Source organism: Anser cygnoides, chromosome 2, assembly GCF_040182565.1.
Source record: "Anser cygnoides isolate HZ-2024a breed goose chromosome 2, Taihu_goose_T2T_genome, whole genome shotgun sequence".
NCBI classification, from domain to species: domain Eukaryota; kingdom Metazoa; phylum Chordata; class Aves; order Anseriformes; family Anatidae; genus Anser; species Anser cygnoides.
Window position 1 is genome coordinate 149,898,071 of NC_089874.1, and position 26,370 is coordinate 149,924,440.

Sequence of the window (26,370 nt, forward strand, 5' to 3'; positions counted from 1 at the left end):
CAAGGCAGAATCTCTACTCTACTGTTTGAAGTCTTAAAAAAACAAAACAAAACAAAAAACAGGTTGTGTCTTTCTAGAAATCTGTTTAGGCTTTCCACAACACCTGAATATGGCACAATATAGAATTCTGCTCATGTTATGGAGGTCAGACTAGGGCACAAGTTTCCTATAGACCTAGAATTAATGTGGAAACATTTTTTAGACAGCTTTAATTTTGCATTCATAAGAATGATGCAGTAATTGCATATTATTGACGCAAAGATTTATTGTTAGAACTTGCACTGACTTTACTTTTTGAAGGGTATTATGGCAGATATGAGGTATGCACACAAATTCAAACTTCTGCTTGCTGACTTTAATGCAGCTACTAAAGCCTTTTTTACACTGCTACCTGGAGCAGTTCTCAACAATGCAGACAGCATGCAAAATGCAAACATACTGTACTGATACAAAAAGTCTGCTTCACAAATTAACTACTTCTAATTATATTTCTGTTAAGGAGCTCCTACCTGAACCTAAACCCATCTCTCTGATGTAGCAGTAGTTCTAGTGCCAAGTGCCAGTGGACACCAAGGATGCAAAGAGACCCTCCTGACATGTTGTGCTGGTATTTGTGCAAACTTTCTGCTGTTTACTGCGCTACCAGCTCTGCTAAGAAACAGCCTGCATTATCGTTCCATAACTTATTTCGGCTAGGTTATAAAAAAAAAATGTATTTAAAGCCCTTAGGTAAAATATTAACTTGAGCAAGTGTGGGAACATATACAACAGCCCTTTAAGCCAACGGGACTGAAGGGGTGGTGATGAACACCTGGAAATCGAAAAAGGCAGGGAGATCCTTGGGAAAGGAGGGAAATCTGATCCAACTGTGGCTTGGGGGCTACTGACACTTAAGGAAGCAATCAGCATTGGTAATATGGTACAAATGTCACTAACAAAAAGTACTGTTACAGAAATCTGCTTTCCCTGAGCCAGTAGTAAGTATACATACATTTTCTTCAGAGATCAATGAGGACCAAAATCTGTTGTGCTTGATTTTTTTTTTTAATTGAAAAACATCAGCTACCCAGAAAACATCCTCCTACTTTTAAAGACTGCTTTGAAATCAGGAATGAAATACATCAGCCCCAGATGATGGCTCAGAGTGGATGTATGCAGACTACTGAACTCTGTCTGTAAAACGGACAGACCTGTAAAAAGCTCGATACAAAGATTTTACAGATATGTACCTGTCAAATTCACTCTGTAATGAAACTACCTTTAAACTTGCAGAACACTTTCTTCATTTTTTTTGATTTCTTTTAAATTAAATATCTATTCAAAGCCCATGCTAGGAACCTGCCAACGTAGGAAAGCAAAGCTGAAGAGGAGCTGCTTTAAAGGGCATTAATACCATTCTCGTATCAACGGGGGGGAGACCGCTGCAAGGAGGCACAAAGCGTTCCCTCTTCCTGCAGGGAGCCCACTTCCTCCTGGCACAGGCAGCAGGATGGGAACCCGGGTTTCTCAAATAATAGAAAGGCACAATAAGGAGAGGGCAAGCCCACGAGCTCACTTCTGAAGTGGTTAGTAGCATTTCTTGGAAGAAAACACACATCCATGTGTCTGTCCATTTGGATCTCCTCCTGTTTTGGCTGTGCATATTCCAATGTAATTATTGGCTTCTCAGTGTTCCAGCTAGCTGGGCTGGGTAGTAGCTTCAAACCAGACAGGATTACTATCCCCGGGGGGAACGACCATAAACTTTGTATACACCTTGTCACATGGAACTACACAAATGCTGGAGATACCATGAGGGAGAATAGAAGATAAAAACACAGATCTCATGGTTTAGTTTTAGAATGAAAGGGTTTTAGATCTTGACAGGCTTTAAGCGATGTTTTTTGACATGAATATAAATTGCGGTCAGATAATTACAACATCCTGTTCATCAATTATGTTAGGGCAAGGTTTTTTTTTTTTTAATTTTTATTTTTAAGGATCATCGGTGCACAAACAGTGAACAATATTGTTGTGTAAAGTTTTTTTAGCTGTATTATTCTGCATTGAACCTTTACAATTTGGTAAAATGTAACTTGAGACTTTAACATGCTAACAAGTTTTCATTAGATCTTCCAAACGGTCTCTCCTGTACTTCTGAATTTGTGTGAAGAGGGTGGGACACCACAGACTTACAGTCTCTGTTTCTTTGCATTTACAATCTATTTAAAACCGCTGGCTTAAATACGACTTTTCCAAATCAACACTTGTTAAAAATGACCCCCCCTTGACACCCTGATTTATTCAAATGTCACAGAGGAAAAAACGAACTTCACAAATCACAGCAAAGGGTAAGGCCCCTGGGTCCAGTGTTTTGGCTGAGGACAGGCTGGTGTTCCACAACCTGACACCGACCACCTTTGGGAAGAAGGTGACATCAACATGAGCATGCTAGCACTTAATAAGTCTCTCCCAGAACCCAAAGAAAGCTTGCTAATGAGAAAAATCATGTACTCTCTAAGACTAGCAGTTGGACTGCAGATCTGGCAAGCATTTTTTCTAAAGAGCTAAGACTAAAAATGCTGAAAAGATCTTGAAAACTGTTTTGACAAGTATTTTGTTTTTTCCTCATTTCTACTTTCCTTGTTTAGTATTGCCCTGGAAACATCTGACACACAGCGTTTTAATTTAATGTTGTGTTTATGCATCCCTTGAATCATCAATGAAGTGCACACAGAAATCACCAAGTGTAAATATCCCAGGCTTCTAGGCTGCAAGTGTTTTGTCACTTTGTCTTAAGAAGCAAAATTTTCAAATTGTGCATCTCTGAAAAAAAGTTACCAACTTTCTGTCTAGTAGAGTGTTCTTTTAATGACCATACTGTAAAACTTACAGTTTGAGATTGAGAAGGTTAGGCTTAGTTAAAAAAAGTTTTCTGAGTTTGTGCTAAACACGATCCATTAAATAGGCTCCAATATAAAAATTTTTAACTAGTTCCAGTTTACAGATTCATTTGACTTCATAAAATTTTTAGTTGGATTTATAACCAGACAGATAATTCCTTATGCCTATAACAAAAAGGATAGACTCCACTTAAGTATTATAAAGACAAGGTCGTGATTTAACTAAAATATTTTTGTAACTGGTAATTGTTTTATTAATTTCCTCATTTGACTTTAAAAAAAATAAAACTATATTTGTCCTTACATTAAAAAATAGCTTGACTCTGGTGATATTTTTACCATACTTAGTCTAATATTCCAGAAAACTTTCAAGAGAAAAACTGCATTTCTATCAGTAAGTAAATTCAGAATACTTTGTGCCTCTAACAGCTCTTAGGTAGTTCACTCGAATATTTAGCTGACAGCCTTACCCATCTTCTGGCTTTGAGAGTGTTTCTAAGAAAACAACTGACCAGTCACAGCTCCAACATTACCTTGTTTTTATGAAATAATGTAGCTGACGCACTGCAGCCACACACTGATGCAATTCTCATTTATGTTGTCACTTTATCTTACAGGGCTTGTTTGTATTAAAGCTGCTTTCATGGGTTTTAGGATAAAGCCCTTGAAAACACCCTTCCTTATGAAGCACAAAATTAATCACAGATATTTCAGTGAGGCAAAGTTAGCTAGAGAACCTAAAAACTGGTAAGTTACCAGATTGGAAGCAGTTATATTTTAGGTAATAAAGTCAATATACGTGTTTGATAATGTTCATGTTATTAAAGGGTATTCTAACAAGACAGTTATAACTGCTTTTTTTCTCTCTAAAAAGTAAAGCAAAAAATCAGTCATTGTTTGTCAATGTTGTCCTTTTATCCAAGAAGTGAAGTTTATTTACTTATTTGTCTGTAATTCTGACGTTTATGTAACCCCTTTTTGATAGGAAGCCACTGACTAGTGGTTGAATTTTAAGGTAAAGGTATTCATGTAGCTAACTTGGATAACTTAGCTGAGCTGCAGAGGATTGGACTATTTCTACTGTTCAGACTGAATTCCTATTAACTACTCTATTTGACACATGGTGATGTGCACCCCTGGCTCGTACATTTAAACAATACACTTCCAACAGTAGGTAGTCACTGAAGTAGTTTCCCTCTACACTTTACAGCAGAATTTGCTCTATTCAAATTATTCCAGGAAAAATTAAATCCAGCTAAACCATTATTTCCTGAAGCTTCGGACAGCAAGACCACAATCCAAACAATGTGTATGACTGTGGCCTACATCTTCAAAGTTTCAGGCATATCTACATGGTAGACAGAGTGGGAACTTCAAGTGTGATTATTCTGGAAAACACCGAATGAATTAATAAAATGGTCAAAGGGTTTTTCTGATCTGAGCTCTGAATGCTGAGGATGTGTTGTCAAACCACACTGCTGCTGAATGCAATCAGAAAAAGGGCTGCCAGTGCATGAAGACAACATCGCCTATTTACTACTGTACTCACAGCATTTGGAAGTAGCACTGCACTTTGAGATGAGTGAAATGCTGTGAGATGAGTGAAATACCCAGTAGATAAAGAACTGTATCATCTTAATCTAATTTCACAGAAGTCAACAATGCATGAGTCACCTTACAGCCTGCAACGAGACGTTAAACCTACTGCATACATGAAACCTGATCTTGAAATTCTTTTGATCTTAAGACAGAGTAGGGAGCATTGCTACTATTTTTTGATGATTTAGTAGCAAATAAGAATCTGTTTTCATTTTAGAAACATGACCTTGCAAAGCTTTAGAGGTTCAAAAGTGGCTAGCATGGTTCTGGTACATAGAGAATAATCAAAACAACTTAAATCGTGAATTGCCTGAAGAATGCTGTTTTGTTTTAGTAACTTCTTACAAAATACTTTGAATCCCTTCTAACTATCAGAGTCCACAATTCTATTATCGTAGGCAGGATGCTTTAGTAGGATTAAAACCATTTTCTATATGAACAAAGGTGCTGTAAACTGTACTGAAACCTGTAATCCTGAAAGACTTTAAGTGCAAGGCTTTTTAACCACCCTTGCAGCATGTCTAACCCCTAACCTTTCATATCCATGAGCAGAAGCCCACAGAGAAAATGCTTTTAAAGGAAAATAGTATTTTTCTGGCTTTACAGGGTTTATATCAACTTGAACAATCCAAATTATCATTTGGGGAGGAGAGGGGTACGGGGCGTGTAAAAAAAACAGAATACGCAGATAGAGCAGCGTTTAGAGCCAACACGAACTTCCTCCTTGCAGCTGCTGTTCACAGGCTGTGCTTGGCTGATGACCTAACACTTCATGTGACATGTGGGGACATAACCCACAGCTGTGAGAGGAAAACTAAGTATGGACTAAGGGCTCGCTGCCTTCCAAGTAAAAAGTCACAGAATCGAGGCAGATACAGGATCTCACAGATTTAGTAATGAGAGCCTGAGAGCATTTCAGAACCTGTATCGATCTGTTTCACAACAATCGCTCACTGAAGTGCGTCCATCCTCTGTCACATCTGCAAACAATTCAAGGGTCCTCAGGAAACACTATCTGCGATCCCCCTGTAAAACTGTTCGCAGACAAGTGTTGTATCTTATTTATGTATGCTTTTATTTTCCTCCATCTGTTTGACATTTTTTCCTCAGAAGTATGCTATTTCCTAAACACTGAACTGCCTTTATTTACTCAGTCTGAAATTCATATATCTCTGCGTCTACGAAAAATGCCATGAATAAGAAACAGGTGAAATTTTAGAAGCAAGGAGTATCTGAAGTGGAACTGCTTCTAAGTGTGCAAACCAAAGAAAATGAAATTAATCTGAAATGTTTCAAAGTAATGCTTTTCAAAGGCTTATTACTTAAAATGAATTCTGTGGAAAAAACAGCATTTGTCTCATTCGATACCTAGGAAAGAGCATGTATATTCTGGTGTCCTGAAGGCCTAACCGGCAGAGGTGACAAGGTGGTTCGGCACTTCAGTGACACTTGTGGCTTTTCTGCCTGCCGTAGATCTATACATGCAGCAGTCAACTGGCCATTACTCCCCTCCTGATCGGACTTTACCCATTCTGAATTACAGCACAGAGCATTCCCGAGCATAGAGCTGGCTGACAGAGGGTCCCGTAAGTCCTATTTGTGACGTATTTGGCCAAGTTTTGCTTATGACTTTATATCCCGTAGAGTGTGTAAGTCTAGTAAAGAAATTTGTTGCAAAATATCATGTAAGAGTTATAAATACTAATCCTCAGTGGATCAGCTTCCCACTTGCATGCCCTGGATGCGTCATTCTTTGCCGTAACAGAAAATGTGATGGCTGTCCGTAACACCAAGGACAAAATTCAAAGCAGCTCTGAGAGGTTAAAAGTAAAGGTTCTGTAAAATTAGGCTCCTAAGTTCTTGAGAGCAACCCATTTACCCCCTTCTCCTTCATTCTGCTGGGACGGCTATGATTTAGGGAAAAAGTTGTGTGTTCTGCTATTCTCCATACCTAACAGAAAATCCCTCCTGGTGGAGCTGGCTGTACAGGCACTTATCAACTAAAGGCCATCTGGAATCCAGAAACCAGACCTCCCTGTGTTTTGTGTCCCCATATGAACTTAATTTGTTAGCTGAGCAATGACAGCAGTTACCTTTTATTCATAAAAAACAAACCTTAGTGGCTAGAGCATCTGCCAAGGAAGTAAAATCTAAGTTCCAGGCCCTATGGGAGTATGAACCTACAGCTTCCACATCCCTGGCCAGCACCCTAAGCACCAGGCTCAGCAGGATGCTCGGAGCAGAACAACCACCAGCCCTCCTCTTCAACGGGGCCACGAACTGCCAGGAACACTCAGGTCACAGGGAAAGCAGATGAGGTCACTTGTCAGCATAGCTAAGGACCTAGTGCTCAGACCCCAGGAAACCAATGTTCCAGATCCTGCTGTTAAGGTTTTTTGTGTTGGACATTAGGCAACCACTGGATAAAAACAGAAAAACAAGCGAGAGGGTAGAGTACCCTGAATCCAACTTCTGGGGCCAAACACTTGGCTTTTACACCCTGCAGGGACTGCAATCTGAAAATCTTAACACCTCATTTTTGGTGTGTACCCAAGATGTTGCAAAAGGTTTGTTCCACAGTCACACTACCTCAGCTTAGCTCCACCGTTACATTTGGGAACTAAAGTTAAAAACACAGTCAGAAGATTTTCAGAAACCAAGACTGACTACTGTATTTCTTTCCTGGGACAGGTAAGAAAAGAAGGTGGAAGTTCATTAATGAAGGTTTAGTGAAATTGTTTATACACACAATATATAAATATTAAATTAATTTAATTTATTAAGGCCTGCCTTAAGGTTTCTAAGGAACACCATTTTTTGGCAAGTAATTTTGTCCAATATTTTATGACAAAGAGAAGTAGCAATAGCAAAAAGGTACAGAAACGAAACCATATTTTCAGCTTTAAAGAGCCTTTCTAAGTATCTCTGAGGCTTGCAAGTTTCTTTTGAACTACTGTTGTTAAGCTACAAGTCATAAGATTTTTTTTTTACTTGAAGTCTTGCTTTAAGACAATCCTCAAAATTATTATTTTTTAAATCATAACTACTGCAAAATAAATTCCACTCAAGCATTTATGAGATTCTATTTCACTTTTTATTTTATTAATTCCTTAGCCTTTCATTGTTATAAGCCTGATACATACTTACCTGACTTAGATATGCATGAAAACACACATGTACACAATTATCTATAAATACACTGAAAGCTAAAGAAATGTTCTTGTGCACCCTTTACACATTTCCTTGAATTCAGCTAACATTTAACTCTTACCAACAACTGAAACAGTTGAAAAATTCCTATTATCATTTGCCAATAAATTTATTCATACCTGGTGTTGACGGTCTCTCCAACATATTCAAATGATGGTAAATAAAGGCTTGACTGTCATGAACCGTGTCCATATCGATCTCCTCCTCTTCTTGAGAGTTTGAGAACTAAGATACCAGGAAAAAAAAATAAGCAGATGCTAATAATTAATTCTTAGGAACATCACTTCATAAAATTTTCTTTTTTTTTGAAGTAAACTGGGGGTGAGAGGGAAAGGAAGTGATATCTACCACTGCAAAGGAATAAAAATTCAATAAAATTAAAAGGCGTCAATGTCTATCCTTCTAATTTACCGTGAAGCTGTGTGAACAAGAACATTAACTGTCAACTTCAGTTCTTGCCAGCCAATAAAGAATCTGATGGGAAATGATTTTGCCAAAGTAAGCGTAACAACTACTGTACACACATACACAACATGTCTTTTGTTTGAACACAGCTTTAAGGAAAGTCAGCAGAAGCCATTGCTGTCATTCCGAATACTCTGCATATTGTGCAAGTTGAATTTCCATTTCTTACTCTGATTTTGAGTTTGACTTTACTGTCTTCATTCTTCTCTAGTATTTGCCCTGGCTCCAATGGAGACCCGAGTGGCATATCAGCCTTCCTCTTCACCCCCTGCTGATGACCAGAAATGCTGGATGCTGTTTCCTTAATAAGATGATCATCCTCCTGAAGCAGCATTAAAAGATCAAAATTAGAAGATAGCAAGAGCCATGTTTCAGCCTAAAAGAGACCTGATAGCTGAAAACACTTCTGAGTAAGTGGGTGATTTGAACAAAGTTTTCCCTGTAGTTCTGGCAAGAAGTATTTTCTAAAACCCTGCATGGATTTGTGCCAACCTCTCCTACAAACATGGTTTCTCTTTACTTCTATTCCTGCTCCCTCTGCATATCTAGCATTGGCATCTTTTCTGTCCCTTCTCACAATCATGGTACTGTTGGTGTGCAACAACATTTGCTGCCTCTGAATAGCCTTTCTATAAATCTGTGCCTCTCAAGACTCTCCTCATTCCAAATCTCTGTTGAAAAACTGTGATAGCCTCTGATCTACGCATGGGATTTAGCTCAATCTTCTTTTAATTAGCTTTAAAAGCCAATGCTTTCTTTGTTGAATACAAGTCAGAATGAGCGATTATAACCTGGTATTATTTTTGATATCACAACAATATTTATAAAAGAGTTAAACTGTTTTGTACATTACTGCTTAGATTAACAACAGAAACAGGATCAGAGGAATATAAAAATAGCAGGAGAGTCTAATAAGTTACACAAATAGTCATTATAACAGGAGGCAGGTGTTCCAACAAGTCTAGTATGCAAAATATGGATGGAAAATTAAGTGCCCGTTGCAGCAAGCATTATAAAGCACTAAAACCTAGATAAAAACCTTATGATAGACTCAAAAGAGCATATGCTGCCCAACTGCAACTGCTCTTCCCCTATTACACACAGGGTGTTCCAACCCCACAAACTCTTGCCCTGAGCAACTGAAATTGAATTTTATAAAATGGGTGACTCTCACCATCCCTAGCACGCTCAGCATCAAAGCAGTCTATTAGACTGATTTTAGCTCGTTTGTGCTCTCAGAATATACTGCTTTACAGAATCTAGTTAGTCTGATGCATTCTATCACCTGTTATGATTATTTTTTTATCCTCAAATATTCATTTCCCTCTTTTAATCTTTATTATTTAACCCAACACACTGCTGTTGTGAAACGCTTTGGGTTAAGCTTTGGCTGATGGAAGAGAGCTCCTTTGTTTTGTATTTCTGGTTTGTTTTTCTATGACGAAACTCGATTCCCTGAGTTTTGGGTGTGTTACAGTGAAAAAGATCACCTAAGCAAAGTAAGTGGCAGGAGAATGGAGATGAGGCTGAGGAGAAGACACAAAGGATGAAGTGTGAATCGAGGCTTATACTAATGCTGCAGACAACACTGCTGCTAACAGAAGCAGCCTCTTTCCCTTTCTCAAGTTTCTGTCCTGGGCCACCACAAGCATTTGTATAACTGCACGATGAACTAACTAGGAAACTGATTCAGCAGGAAATATCTGTTCATAAAAAACTATTTTTCAACCAGATCCTCCCTTGATCCAACTCATTATGTAGCAACAACTGTACCAGCACAAGGGAGAGGACAGTATAGGAAAAAGAAGAGTTGAGAGGATATTTTTGATTAAGATAGACCAACTGCTAAAGTAATTTTGGATGTCCACTGAACTGCAGCCTAAAAATCTGGCAACAAAATGTCTCCTGTTATTTAATTCTGATGTCTGTGTGTAACAGATCAGGATTTACTACATGCTCTGCGAATATGTAGGGTAGCTCTACGGATATGACTCCACCATCATTTTCTCCCCCTACTGGAAACAGCCTGCAAGGTACTGCGATAATTTGCACTCTCAGTATATCTCTGAAATAAAAGTGATTCAGAAATTATCTATGGGATTGAAACAGTAACACTAAAAAATCCTGTTCAGAAGGGCGGAAAGAGTAGTTTCAAACATGCTAATTGCATGTTCGCATTCTCTTTCAGGATATACTCCTAAGCAGTTTCAGTGAAATAGTTTTTCAATCTGTTAAGAAAATAACTTATTATTTCCATATACATTGAGCTTTTTGCCTCCTAATTAACTTTGCCTAACAAAAAGACTTAGTCTTGCAGCAGTGGCAGCTATTCTGAAGAAATGTACAACTTGAATAGCTTGTCAGATCCATTTTCTAACTACACAATGGATTGCGTGTTAGGGCTGAAGCCTCAGAAGCCTGGAAGATATCAAACTGAATATGCAACTTCTCAGAAGTTGTTACAAATCCTTCAGAGCACAGTACTAAGAAGTCAGATCGAAGTGTTCAATAAAGACATTGAAGTTCCAACTTTCGTATCTCTTAAAGTTGATTAAAGAAGTGCATCTATGCATTTTAAGATGTAATGAAATTACTGATAAAAGGTTTTGTTTGGGAAAATCACATATCTTGCCTATAAGCAATGTTCTTAGTCTAATTAAAGAAAATTTCATAACAGCATCAAACATTTCTGTGAACCACTTCATGTCTCATAAAAAATACAGGAAAAATAAAGTTTTATAAGGAATACAAATGATGAGACTAGAAAAAAAAAGTCAAAAGCTTCCATATTCTATGCAAAACAGTTTTAAAAAGTCATAAGAGGTATGTGCAATGTATGTGTCAGCTTTTCAAGTGGAAGGAATAAACAGTAACAAGGTGTAAACACAGCTTAAGTAAATCATGAGAAGCTTGAACACGACACAAGATGAAATAGGTAACCAATGCAAGGCCTCCGAGCCAGCTGAATGGGATGTGTGCTTACGGTGTTCTGAAATCCTACTGACTGTCCGTGATTGTTAGTACTATTCACAGGTTCCTGATTATTCGCCACTGATTCAGGGATAATCGTTGGATTAAGCACAGCCTTCTTTTCCTTCAGATTAAGAACGAGTCCGAGCTCTGGTAACGGTAAGCACGAAGGTCTGCTGAGGCCAAAAAGTGTGAAATAGAGGTCTACCGCTCCACATCGTAATCTCCAGTCATGTGAAGTTCCTAAAATCCCAAAGAGATTACTATTAGTACAGAGGCACAATCTTCCCTACTCCACAAATAATACAGTTTTAGCCAATCTACATCCATCAAAGTATGCACATATCTGCTGTGCCTAAGACAACTTCCCTCATTACTCCAGCCTCCTTTTCATTTACTCAAACTCAGCCGTTAGATCCTGCTTTAAATTAAAGTTTTAAATTATAAACTGTACAATACCTAACTGGAAAACTACGAGTTATAATAACATAAGGAAAAATGAAATACTTTTATTTGTTTTTTTTAAGTTTCTCTTTAGGTTTTAGTATTGGTCAAGTAAAATAGAACATTTTCTTACCAAACTGGCCTCCCACATCAGTGGATTTGGTCACAATTGCTTATTTACTTTATGAAATTCAGTAGGAGCCTTAAGTATGACTAAGATCTATAACCTCTGGAAACCACCCTGATGGACAGCACAAAACAGCAACGCATAAATGGGCTTTTTGATGTCTACTGACTACTGTGTCATGTACTTCACTGGATACTCAATGCTTTAATTTCCATTCAAGTTGGAGATACGTAGCACAAAAAGCACCACTTCGCTGATTTTATTTTTCACTGCAAACTCTGTATTGCTTTTACATCTTCATACACAAATAGTCAAAGCGTGTTTGGCACCATTCACAACAGAGAGACATCTAACATCTGGTGCAATGCTGCAAATATAGCGATTCTGATGTTAACTCAGCCCAGCTCTTGACTGATTGCAAGTTTATTGAACATATTGTTCCACAGCAGGAATAGGGCTGTATCTGGTAAACAAGACACAGATGTGCCAACTGCCATGTTAATGGGGCTGTGCAAGACAGCAATAAAATAAAATTTTAAGATCTGTCCCTGTAAATACTAGATTTCATGGGACTAAACTGCATTTTGTGTAAGTTCAGCTGTACTTACACTTACCCAGTTACGAGTAACTGATAAATTTCATGAACAGCTGGGAGAAAGTGGTATGAGTATTAATCTGGACATCTCTAACACTAAAATACTCTCCAGAGAATGACACATTCACAAATATTAATTTCAAATCTATTCTAGTGTATTAATAAATAATTTACTCAATGTTTTAAACTAAAGCTTTTTAAAATATGATGAATTCTCACTCAATACCTCTCCCCTTTTCCAGCAAAAAAGCTAAGCTCAGATACATCTGGTTGCTGAATTTCTCTGCAATCCTTGCAAATTGTAAGCATTACCAATTTAATGCAGATTAACACAAAAGAAAAACAAACATACATCAGAGTCCATTTTCTATTACTTGCTTATTTTAAATGAAAGCAACTCGTGATTCTAGAATCATGCAGCTTTAAACCTGGCTACTAACTTGTCTCACATTAACAAATGTCTTTCTGGGCACCCTGGAATGCTAAGGTTATGCCTTACAGAAAATAAATTGAAACATTATGTCATCTTGATACATAGAAATTTAAGTCCTTAAAGCCCCATGAATCATAATAAGAATGTATACCCTATTTGTTACTTGCAAGAAGAAGTAATGGTTGTAAGTAACACTGCACACACTCTTCTCTCAAGAAAAAGCAAAAACAAACTCTCTGATGGGAACATCAAAATTGTTTATTTTCTGTGCCTGACACTTGGCAAATCCTGCAAAACTGAACTACTAGTAGTCTCCCAGCTTCAGCCCCTGGAGTGCTGCTGCAAACTTTCAAACAGTAAAAATAATGATACACAGAAAACAGACAGCTTTCAATGACCTAAAAAACCTATATAAACGTTTACATGTAATCTGCAGAAATGTGCCAGATGTTAAAGGGCAGTTTGTTAGGACTGGATAAAACTGCTTCAGTAATGAAAAACAGGTCAATGGTAAAAGATGCAAACCCTCTTCTCATTAGGATCTTTCCTAATCATACAAGGCAAATTAAGCCTTAGGTTTAAAATAATTTACTGGAGATTTTTAGAAGTTTATCTATACAAATGTTATCCTCTCATATTCTCAGAGTTGCATAAAAGAGGACAAAGACAGACTGCCTAATTTAGAGCAAACTGTAAAGAAAAAGGTAACATACAGTATCATTTGGGAAAACGTTTGATGTGAACATCTGGGTCAAAGAATGATTTTATGCCAAAGTGTATCAAAGCACACTACAAGAGTAAAGGAAGTAACAAAAAACAAGGAGTCCACTAGTACATCACTAAGCAAGTTCAGCAGATATGTGAAAGGGAACTTCAGAGACTGAATTTTCAAGTCCTAGAAACCTTACAATATAGAAAAAATAAAAACCAACCTGAATTCATCAGTTTCCAAAGCTGATCTACCAAAGCTTCATTACATAAAGGGGACTCCATGTTCTTGGTAAAAGGGGGATTCTTAGTCAGCATATCCAGAATCTTATGCCTAAAAAATAAATTAAAATTTTGTTATTAAATACAAATGAATAGACTAAGAATAAAAAGTCTATTCAATCTGCAATGTTTTTACAGAACTATACTTTTCAAATACACAATATGTACAGACGCAGATTCACCACCAGTAATATAATTTGAAGATTAAAAAGTAAAGCGCAACAACAACGAGTATTTGTAGTGTGTATTACTAGAAACGATTATCATCATTTCTGAACAGTTAGATACAAAATTGTAGGCTGTACTATGCTCTTTGGTTTAACAGCAATCTTTTTTGCATGCTGACTTTGTAATTACAAAGAAGGAGCTAGCCTGGCATATAAGCTTACAAACTGACATCAAAGAATTTTAAAATTATTTAAAATGTTTATGACTGATACAAAATGACAGGAACAAAACTAGTGACGCGCACATCCTTCTGGAAAGGAACACTGTCACCTCTTAAGTTACACTGGTGCATAAAAATTCCACACTTACCATGTTTGCTTACAGTATTTATGCATTGAGCTGAAAGCAGATACATTTTTCCACTTTCTTTATTTAAACCTGGACTTGAAAACATTTTATGAATGAGAATAATTGTGTGTTCCATTGCTTATTACAACTATTTTCTCTGTATAGAAAGCTTTCCCCTTGCAGTCTTACACATCTGGGACAAGAAACTGACTCTTTTCTTTTTTCTTCTTCTTTTCAGAAGAGGCTTACATGTAACACTTTATCCAAAATGTAAACAAACTCCTCTTTAAAAAGACTCAAATGAAGTATCTTCCTCCTAGTCTGAAGCTACATCTCCCTTAGTGACTTCTAACTGTACCTACTTTCATTAAAAAGAATAGCAGAAAAAGAAAAAAAGAAGACAATCTTGCAACTATGAGCTTTTTAAGAAATCAGCTAAAAAGAGAGTAAAAGTAATACTATTAATCTTTGAAACTCACTGTTGTAATTGTGGTCATAAAAACAAAGTGCCGCAGAAAAAGAATGCTTACAAATCTGGGCGTTCAAAAGTGGGTAATGAATGTGCCAAAATACCCGATCACTCACTGGTGAAAACAAAGTTGAAGCAGGCAATACTAGAAATTACACTGTACTTTCATATGTTATCCTTTCACCCCATCTACAGTCTAACAATTGCTTTACATTCCTTGCTGGCAAAGCATCACGTATACATCATTTGTGATTAGGAAATGATCTCTAACTTCAGACATTCAGGGGAGCACAACATAAAAATAAAAACATAAAAAAATAACAGAATAAGAACCCTGTATTTGAACTTTTGAGATGTGAACTGCTGAAAAAATCACAACGCATTTCAACTTAGGAGCAACAAGGAGAAAAACGGTTGTGTAGAAGTATTAATCAACTAAGCATTTGGTTGATTCTAGCAAGTCCAGGCCAAGAATTTACATAGTTGTTAGTAAAAACTAACTGGCTCTTTATTTACTCACTAACCTTATGTAGGGTACGGGATCATTCTGAACCATTGTGAGCAGCCATTGTAGTTCTTCATAGCTCCTATCAACTGCAAAGAATAAAATAACACAAAACTGGTATAATTATACACAAACTGGAAAGGTTGATCAAGACGAACACAGCTTCCTCAATTAGCACATGAAGAGCTTGAGTCACTGCAACTGAAGAGGAATTTCATTAATTATGGTGCAAATTCAAAACATAAGGAAGTTCACATTATTTTACTTTACACCAAAACAGAAACATGCATATAATACCTTCATGCCTGAGTTGTTCAGTAACTACCAATATGACTATTAGCACATAACTTGCTCATGAGCACGGATTACAAAAGTCACTGAGAAAATTACCTTCTTTACTTTAGGAAGCACACGGTATCAACACATCCAAATATCCCTTCAAGAATCTACATTACATTTTCCAAAGGGAATTGAGAATAGACAGTTCTTATACACAAGAATGAGTGACAGACTATTAACTATAAAACAGAAAGAGGAAGACCAGGGGGCTTACACAAAACTGTAAGTGTACTCATCTCAGTAGCCTTCCTTAGTTTTTTTTTTAAAGTCAGTATACTTTGTAATTAAAATATATTCTGAATCTTATCAGCACATGCTTCTAGAAAATGCCACCTGACACAAAGACAAAATCATCTAATTAGTTGAAAATTGAAATAGTCTATTTTGTTGAACATAGGTTTTTGCAGGCAGCTTGCAAATTAGCTCTGCACTTCCTGCAATCCAGCCACATCAGAACTGGTTACAGTGGTGAGGCACTGCACCAGGCTGACATCCTCTGCCTCTGAAAGGGGTTCACTAGCTCACGTCCTGCCCCATTCAGACCACGGCTACACAGTGTGGGTCAATTCGGAATGATGCCAAAGCAAATTTGTACCTGCACAGACCAGTACAATTGCAGATTTGCCTTAAAAATCTGAGAAAACTTTAAAAAGCTCTGCCTACGACATGCTTTCAAGGGATCAGTGACTGCGTGTGCTCCGTGCACAGCGCCTTTCTTGGCAGCTACCTTGCTTGAGATAGAAGGCAGAGAAAACAGTGAATAAAGAAGTTGTTGTGCATGGAAGAAAAATAAGATTGTTCTGGGTTTTTGCTGCATAGTTATACACGTGTGAACAAATTAAATAACACTAGTAAGCAAGCTGAAAATTTTAACTGCTAAAAAAATGGATTTTAAAATGGTTTGTGATTAGAGAATGAGCAAATTAGGAGATGAATCCTTTATGCTGATAGTACTGGATAACAGAACCAAGAAACACCGTATTTTTGTGGTTAAAGAATTTTTTTTTTTTGTTTCTTAATCTTATTTGTGCTTGAAATAAAGTAATTCTTCCCTGCCATTTACCTGCTAGAGTAAAGCAGGCCTGCTGGACTTCCAAAGCTTTGCTACTAATGCTTTTAACCGTCTCTTCAGATTTGTAGAGCAACATGACATTTTGGAGAACAATGACAAATTAACCCTGACCTTTAGCAGAATAGACCTTACTAGCCTGAAGAATGATGTGCAGATCTTCATACTTCTGCTAGCCATAAAAGCAAGTGATTGTTTTCTAAAGTAAAAATCCTCTTGACATTTTTTCAAATTACAAGAGATTGTATGTCAGCTCTCAGTTACAACAGCGCATCTCTAAGACTTTAAGTTTTCATTCATGCAATTAGGTAATCCGGGATACTTATTTACAAGTTTGTTTTTATCTCCTCAAATATGCAACTGCTTTGTTGTATACACGACATCTAGCAGTCATATAACTGCCAAATGCTTCCTTTAAAAAGTTAGTAATTCCTGTTCACTTCAAGCCAGTTTAGATCAACTGTTCAAGTCCTTATACGCTGCCTCAAGCATTTTACAGGGTTACCGTGTCTCAAAAAAAGCCTACTATTAACAGCAAAGAAAACAACTTATTCTGTTCCATGGTGAAATGATTTCTTTTAAAGTAACTTAAAAAAAGGCAGCACTATTCCTGCCCTCAGAGTTGATAGAAAAACATGGGAGTTCCACACTGCCCCAGAAAACACAGACTTTCCTTTTTATGGAAATAACAAAATCAGTCAGCTTCCTTTACAAGAACTGTTAAAAAGCCAGCTTTGGCACAAGCAACTGGCATTTGATAGCTGCTGTTTTACATCCAACATGAACTGGAAACCAGGTAACCGGGAACAACGAGAATCAGACCTCTTGGCAACAGATGACCAATCGTTTCTTCTCCCAAAGCCAGAGACTTAGGGCCCTGCAAGACAAGCACTTCTAACTTCTATATGGTTAGTTGAAGGTAGTTAACACACTGAGCTTTCAGATTTACCCCTACACCATAAGCCACCAGTCTTACAGCTGGAACTGAAGCTAGCATGTTAAGTGCTGGAAGGTTGTATTTGAGAAGTGACACGGATGGTTAAATAACACGGGAGGCTGCGTTGTGAACTGTATTGATTTTACAGCAGACTCTGTATCTATTTGTCTCTGATACCCCCTTGGCAGAGAAAAAGTTGTTGCCAAGGCAGTTGGGTACAGTAATAGTCTAACCTATCATTTCCAGACCTGACAGTGAGCTCAATCATAATATATATGTAGCTCAATCACTGATTTCTTCAGGTAATCTTTCTTCTACTTTTTACCATTCAAGTTTTCCCTTCCTGTATCTATTGAGTATTTTGAGCAACATACCCTACCTTGCTTACACAGCAACTCATCTGATCAGCTCTTTTTAAAAGATGTGATATACTACTTTGCAATACTAGCACTTTCTTACCCAAGTCAATCATTAAATATAAACAACAACCATAAAAGGTCAAGAATTTAATAAGAAAACATTATTTCCATCAGTTTGTCTTTCCAAAGGGTGGGATGAATTATTGAGATTATCCTAAAGGAAGCAGGCTGATGAGTAAGCTTTTCATTCTCCAAATCTTTCCACTAACACTCTATGAAGGGAGGAAAACAAAGTAAGCACCAGAACAGAAAGAGATATGCCCAGTATCAGCAGAGTTATGAATTCTAGCTGGGTATCGCTCCCAGGGTTACCAAACGGTACATTTGCAGTGGGTTATGGATCCAGAATGCCTAGCGAATGACAAGGAAGAGGGCTGAGCCCAAGGGCGATGCCTTGAAGTTACCACTTCAGTGCGTAAGGATAGGTCTGAATTCTCTCAGATACATTCACTCAAATTGCCTTGAAACCTCCCATTCCCTACCTAGTTTGAAATGTCTTTGGACACAAGGACAGCAGAAAGATACAAGCAAAGCTCCTTATAAAAAACTAAAACAACTCATGCACAAAGCAAGAGAAACACTACTACCCTCAAAATGAAAACATGAAATCTGAGGAGGAATAATTAGAAATCTAGAATCACCAAGCTTCTCACAGAGAAAGAATGAAAGAATTAAGCTACTCGGTCAGTAATAACCCTTCAAACACAAGAACAGTCACAAATCTGCTGAACATAGCCTAATTCAAGTAAATGAACAGGCTAATCTAGGAATAAATTCATTTCATAAATGCAAATCATTAGTTTCCAATTCTCTACAGAACATCTGTCAGGATTGAATTTCAACTTACTTGGTCATTAAAAAAGCTACCCAGTATTTGTTTTCAAGGACCTGCAACAGTCAAGTAAGATAAGGAAAATATTAAGAAAATAGAAATCTCACAAACACAGGCTGTGTATAAGGAATGGCAAAGCAGAATCAACCAATAATCATTAAAATAATTTAAGTTTCCAAAATTTATAGCTATAAGATGCATGAAAAAAAGCAAAACAAAGTGATTAGTAAGAAGGCAAATCAAAACCAAGAGCTTTGAGTGGCAATTATGGCTGAACTCACTGAATCGAAATCACTGAACATGAGGTGTTTAAAGAAATCATCAGCACCCCTTATCACTACTCATCATGTCAAAACTCCAGATGTCTGATTCAGTTTACAGAACACTGAGAAACAATGCTCACCACATCTTCATAAAACTTGCATTCTCTAGGACAAAACCTTAATAGCAATCACAGCTTCGCTTATCGACACGTCTGCCACCGCACAAGCTCTTCTGGTGGACACTACTTCAATATAATATTAGCGAGGTAATTATTTCACTTTTCTACTATATCAAAAGTGTTACAAAGGGACAAAACACATGCAAAAGTACCTTTTGTGTAGTCAACAACAGCCTCCAACGCCGCTATTCGGACATCCACAAAATGCCCATATTCTGCATATGACTTGAAAAGAGCAGGATCGCTTGGGACATGACCATTCTTCTGAAGCACCCGAATAGCTTTTAAGCAGCTAGATGCGGTAAAAAGAAATTTATATTAGGCTTCCAAAATGCCAGCCACAAAGTACACAGTTATCTCCTTCAGAATCAAGTAGTCTTGTCATTTTTCTAGAATTAAATTAACCTAATTAACATGTTACAATTATTTTCATCGTATTAACACGTAGCACTCATTAACTCTGAATTAGGCAGAACACTGAAACGATTCTCTGCTATGCCAAATTCAGTTTGATTGAAGCAGAACTTCACTAATTTACACAGAAAACACAGTTCAGATTAGTGTTGTGTACTCTACAGAAATTGTTACTCTACCTTTTGTGAACCTTTCATGAACAGAACATTTGAGACAAACTCACACTACCAACTTTTGGAAATTAAAAGGAATTTGCCATGTAAGACTAAAGGAGGTAAGCTAAAATCTCAGTAACTACAGAACTATAAACAAAAAAGTAGTGTTAATGTGTCCACTCTTTTTGTACATACAACAATTATTAAATCACACCTGACTGTAATGGTATGTCTGTAGCTGGGAAGAAGCTTCTCCATATTTAGGAAACGTGTAATTTCCTCAAGAATAAGTCGAACATCGGGATTTAAGTTATCCAGTGTTCGGACTTCATTGTTCACACTGACTGCAGGAGTTACAGAGTTGGCCAGGGCATCAATCAGTTCAGCACGGTAGTAGTTGTCTGAAAACTAGATAAAAACAGCATTCAAACACAAGCCATATAACAATACATGTTCTTAATGATGAGTAATTTGAAGCACTGTTACAGGAAAAGATCTTAGAAACTGTATGACAAACTGTAAAAAAGCATAACAGTTGAACATGTTTGTTCTGAATACAGATTTGAGAGTGTTTGAGCAAGCAGATATTCTATCAAGCATTAATCTTCACTTTAAAATAAGAGCATATTAATACATTGGTTTCTAAAAAGAAAAATCGGGTACTGAAAATGTTCGAGATTTGGAAAATAAAAGCCATTATTTCCAAGTGTAAGCTTTAAACTACCTGTCTCTATATTCAGTTGCAAGGTTACCAAGGTTAATGGGTGCTTGGCACCTCTGAAAAAAATCAGAGGTTTTATCTAGATAGCCACTTCAAGAGCTTCTCAGGTGAATTAATGTCTCACTGCTGTTTAGTAAGGAAAATCTTGCTTCTGCGTTTGCTCCTTTTTCCTGGGCACACAGTTTCACCCCTTCCCTTGTGTTAACTGTGGCACTTATTGGTCTTACCAGATTACTGCACAGCATAAAGTGTAGAAATACAACTATAAAAGCAGAAAAAAAGTTCTGGGTTGCATATTAGTTAATTTCATCTAAACAAACCCAAAGAGTGTTAAATCCTGCAGAAGGTATCAAATACATGTTTGCAAATGGCATGTGGAAAAACAAAGTGGGATCTCTCCTTCAGTGGTAGAGAGATGTTAATACAAATCAGTATGTCCTGTGACTACTGGCGTGCGTGTACATTATCTCTTTACCACTTCACCTTCTATCATGCTCTTATTTCAGTACTCTTCAACAAGTGTCTTGTTAGTGTTTCTACACACTAGAAAATGAGGTTTAAGAGACCTCAGATTTGTTCCACTAAGCTTTGAGTATTTAATTTGTAAGATTATGTTAGGATCCTAGCTGCTGTGGTCTTCTTCTAAAGCTAGGGAAGTGGAATCTTGTATCATCTCAGGATCCTAAAGGTCCTTTAACCATGCTTCAGAGGTGCTCTGTTTGGGAAGGTAACTTCAGATGACACTTCCAACTCAGGCACTTCAGTTTAGTGATGAAACATTACATTCAGTTTCAGCTGTTATTTGACTACATGAAGACCATTCAGTTCTGTAAGCCAGAGCTGTTATTCAGAACCCAGAATCCCATACATCATAAAAACCAAGATTATTTCCTTGCTCTTTCAGACAATCTTCTCAAAGTAGAAACAAGTGCTTAACTTTGCATGCTACATTTATTCAGAAAATGTTAACCTTCACGCACATTCTCTCAAAAAACAGGTCTTTTGAATGAAAAAAAAATATCAAGAAAAGCATGTGCGCAAATGAAGACAGGCAGGTCCTTAGTAAGTCAACAAGCACAGTGCTTCCTCCAAGAGAAACATCCAAGAAATGTCACCACAAATGTCAGCTAGAGAATCTTCTGTAACATTTACTGTTTAGTTTAGTATATCAGCTTTTATCAACTCTACTTGCTAGGTATTTACATTAGTGGCATAATACATCACATAGTTTATTAACTTTAAGACTTTTTTAAACAAAAAAAGATTAAAATAAACACATTCTTTACCTTATTCTTTCTGTTATCATTATACTTGATCAAATCCAAAATAAACATTAAAACCTCCTTAGGACAGAGGTTGTGAACATCTCTCAGAAGGGCCATGGCAACAGGCATAGTCTGTGTAATAAAATTAACATCATTCTTATGTTAATGAAAGGACAGTTATGCCCTGAAAAGAGCTACACCCTTAAAATAAACAATTACTTTTGCAATACCAAATCTCTAAGAAGTTTTATTTAAATGCATTTTGAAAAAGATACAATATGCTGCACAATCTTCAGATCAAAACCAATGCAATTTTTACTCGATAATTAGTTATAGCAGACAGAAAAAGCTGTATATGCAAGAAACGACTCAATTGAAGGCACTATCTAAAAGGTAAGAATTGGAAAATAGTGAAGCAAAGAAAATGATGGTGGAATTCATTCTGAAACTGCCACCTAATTTGGGCGCTTACATGTGAACCTGATGTCTAAGCTTCCATTACCATCAAGAGGTATACACCCAGAAGAGTCAGTGGAGCCTAAAGAATTATTAGCCAGATAGCTATTAACCTCACTAGATGTTTCTTTTAGAATGAGCTAAGCAGTTCTCTAGGCTCAACTCACACAGATTCAGGAATCCTACCCTTGCACTATAAATCTGGGACATGGGATTAAATGTCTTAGGGAGAAATGCAAAAGATTTAGTGGGAAAAGATGAACAATGATAAAAAGAGCAGAAGAACAGAAAAGTCAGTCCAAGAACGAACATGGCGGTAAAAAGGATGATGCAATTTTGGACAGAGAAATAAAATTTAGGTTTTCTCCATAATCAGAAATACGAGATCTGTAACTCAATCGTCCAATAATTATAAAGTAAACCTTGAGAGAAAACCACTTGCATTTATTTTAACTGTTATTCACTGTACAACTAACAACTATAGGTCCCAGTAAAAAAAAAAAGTCAAAGCAAGCTGCAGCAACACATGATGTTGACAACTAATGGAAAGGAGAGGGCAAGAAGGATTATGTAGTGCCTTCAACTAAAAGGCCAACCAATTTAAGATAAGGTTTAAGAGATTTTATTTGTAGTACAAAATCAATGCCAGTAATGAAGACGGTTGATGAATTCACCTAAAAATGATTAGCCTTGTTATTGTGCAATAAATTGTATGTAAGAACGAGCTCACGAATATTTACAACTAATCATTATATGTACTCCATTCTCCTGAAGGAATTGCTAATTTAACTTCAGCTACCCAGAAAAAAAATTGCTAGAGTTTTGTTAAGTGTTTTTTGACAAAGATGAAACAAACAGATACCAAATAAGAAAGAACTAGTTATTTGGGGTTTTTAATGACTGGGTAAAATGGGACTGTGCTATTCACATTCTTACAGTTGTCATCTGTAGGAACATTTATGTATTTTGACATTTAATTTAAAAAGTTCAGTGGAAAAATAAATTTTACCTTCTGCAGGAAGTAGCTTTGAAAGTTCATGAAGTTGTTGGTCTTCACAATGTTTGGACAAGTCTTACAGCAAAACATTCGGGTAAAGAGTGACTTCATGGCTGGTGGTCCTGTCCATGTACTTACCATGGAATTTGCAATCTATATAATTAGGAGGAAAGGCAAGTCACATTAACATCACCACTGTAAGTTCGGGTTGGCTGTAAAGAAATGCAAATTTCCCATAATAAAAAAAGAGTAATTGCCAAAAATATACTGCCCTTCAAATACGTACCTATTTTCAACAACGTATTACGTTAGCTAAGTTTTCTCTGCCATCCCCAATACATCCTGTCTACATTAAAGGTAAGTTTTCATAAAATCGTTTCACTTGGAAGATGTCAGCAACTCATTACCTTTCCGTGATAAGCTTCTGTTCTTAATTATTTTCTCTTTTATATTTTAGGCAAATATTCTGTGTTTATTAAGCCAAGTTTTCTGACTCTACAGAAGCCAGCGATGGAAGAGGCTTTTACAATACCAACTTCCCCAATTTACCCTGCCAGTAACCTCAGCCTAGACTTTAACTAGGTCTCAACCACCCTAAGACTAAAAGACCACCCCTAAAGCGAAAGGCAAGTCAGCTATCTCTGAGCTTTAATCTTCACAGAACGAAGGATAGAATATTCCTCAAATAACCTTAATTCACAACAAGACTGCAGAGTGACAAATTTATTGCTATGATCTGTTTTGGTGTAAGGAAGCAAGGTTCTGCAAGGACAAAACTGTCTTTCTGCCTTTCCAGCACCCTAGGGATTCTATATATTTGTTGCATGGAACAATGTAAGCGTGCAGAGAAGAATATCTGAGTCTGAGTGTTTATTAACAACTGGGGCCAACACACCCTAAAATTTTGGATGTTCCAGTGTTACAGACCTTCCACAAACTAAGGAAAATACCATTTTCACACAAATGAAATTGACTGTGATTATCTCCTTCTAAATTAGTTTACCTTATTCCAAAGACTATTACATATGCAGTAAGAGAAAGAAAAGATAAAAGCTACTTAAAGATGGGTAGCAATTCATTTCACCACCTCTTTTATGTAAGATGTGGGCTTTATTATTGAAAGACATTTTCCTTTTAAGTCAGCCTTCAAAGCAAAGTTAAAGGGAGAAAATAGCGCAGTCAGACTAGACTTTTGCAGTAAAAGAAGTCTTCTAACTATACATGCAGGTATAGGTTTTTGTGTAACATACTTAACAAGTTTTCCTACAAACGAAGTTTAATCCTAAAGGCTACTCAAAAACCATGAAGAACTTAGAACTGAAAATGTGAAATTTATGTAGCAGTGTAACAAAATGCACTCCAAAACATTACAAGAGACTACTGCATTTACAAGGTATCCACAATTCATTACAATTGGGGTACAAGTTTTTTTTTTTTAATCATTTTAAATATTTCATTTTGCAACTTCTATAGATGAAGAATGTTATTTTCAAGTTAAATCAAAAGTAGTAAAATCATCATCTTTTCAGTATTTTTTGGTGTTACAATGTGGTCCGACTCGTGTAAATTCCTCTTTAAATACTGACAGAATCCAAGTTTTCTATTTATTCTATTGACAATTTACACAGTCTCAAATATATTTGCAAATTCTCCTTACCATAAGGCAGGAAACCTCTCTTGCATTAATTTTACTTGAAAAGGTATACTCTATTTCTGCATCTATCAATTCGTATCTCATAAAAACTGGCAACTTATTTGACCTAAGATATAACTAAAACGCACAGCTGTAAAACTCCTCATTGTTTTGATTTTTTTTCTGATGGCGAAGGTTTTTTTTTTTGTTTGTTTGTTTTTTAAACCTTACAGAACATCACCGGCACGGCAGTAGACCCAAACCTATAGACTGAAAATCAGCCTGGCTGCTCCCAGGACTTAGTATCATAACATTATTATTTTCTCATTTCTCTGTAGGGTCATTTGCCATGAACTTCTCAGTGGTCTGTGTGTGTATTTGCACATGCACACGGGCATCTATTCATTAATGAGGATTTAATATTTTACATGAATACTTGACTGAAGTGCTGTTTTACAAGTCATACATTAGAAAATGCAATTTTAAAACTGAATTTATTACACTATCACTTTTTCTGTATCCATGTAAGTACACCAAGAACGTTTCACCTAAATAACCACTATCCAGCCAGAAGGTGCAAATTAACACAAAATAACCCTCCCACTAACAAAACATGGAGGACTTGACTTTTTCCAATAAAGTCTACAAATCTTGAATATTTACAAGCTGTGAAAATTAAACAAAGTTAATAGGAAGTGATTCTTACTAACAGCCTGATGTTGGAACCATTAATAGAATATATTACACTTTTCTCCTAGGTAGCATGGGTAAACATATCTACAACCACGTCCTTCCATACCCCTTCACCTTGATTTAATAACACAAACACACTTTTCACATAGATTTGTAATTATTTTCTGAGTCAACCATCTTATCTCTAGATCTCAGATTTTTTTAAATACAATTTCATACAAATACAACCAAAAAAAAACTAGTTATGGTTATCTACAACCCAACTACCTGTGAATTCAAAGAACAAAAAAAATACATTTCAACATTGTTAACAACTGCTCTTTTAACATTCACCTGTGGAAGCCACCTTTACTTTTAACTATTCCAAATAAATTCATTATGAAATACACATATTTTAAGTCAGGTAGCGGCAGTATTGCTCCTAGCACATACTCTGGCAGCATTGTATCAGTGTTTCGTAATATTACAATACACCATCACAAGCATTTCTTGTATTTTGATTTTCAAAATATGCCCAAAGGGTATATTTCTGTACAGGCACTGAATTACTCTTAACAGGTAGCCAGCAGAGATGAAGCTATATACCAATAATTCAACTTCTACAAACTGCCAGTAACATGCCTTTATGTAAAGTATGTCAGTAACATGCCTTCTCAAAATTTCTTACTCTTTTGTGTTTCCATCCAGTTGTTTTATCAGGATCTCTATGTTTAATTCTTAATGTTAACTTTGTGTCTAAACAAAAAATACCTTCTCTTTTAATGGCAATGACCTGGCTTTTGAATATTTAATT

The 26,370-nt window shown here is 36.6% G+C and overlaps 1 protein-coding gene across 3 annotated transcripts in view; it reads right to left on the bottom strand.

Annotated features, from left to right (window-relative positions):
* TAF2 (TATA-box binding protein associated factor 2) overlaps positions 1 to 26,370 on the bottom strand; it is a 58,560-nt gene that overhangs the window by 3,079 nt on the left and 29,111 nt on the right. For 2 of the 3 annotated variants that reach the window (XM_013185031.3, XM_048071331.2), the window contains 9 exons: positions 23,264 to 23,404; positions 21,820 to 21,930; positions 20,027 to 20,220; positions 19,396 to 19,535; positions 15,225 to 15,294; positions 13,658 to 13,767; positions 11,140 to 11,369; positions 8,326 to 8,478; positions 7,811 to 7,916 (listed from right to left, as the gene is read on the bottom strand). In XM_013185031.3, coding sequence (XP_013040485.1) covers positions 7,811 to 7,916; positions 8,326 to 8,478; positions 11,140 to 11,369; positions 13,658 to 13,767; positions 15,225 to 15,294; positions 19,396 to 19,535; positions 20,027 to 20,220; positions 21,820 to 21,930; positions 23,264 to 23,404 — 1,255 coding nt within the window. The remainder of the gene's footprint in view (positions 1 to 7,810; positions 7,917 to 8,325; positions 8,479 to 11,139; positions 11,370 to 13,657; positions 13,768 to 15,224; positions 15,295 to 19,395; positions 19,536 to 20,026; positions 20,221 to 21,819; positions 21,931 to 23,263; positions 23,405 to 26,370) is intronic. The other variant, XM_013185032.3, reaches the window with a different exon arrangement.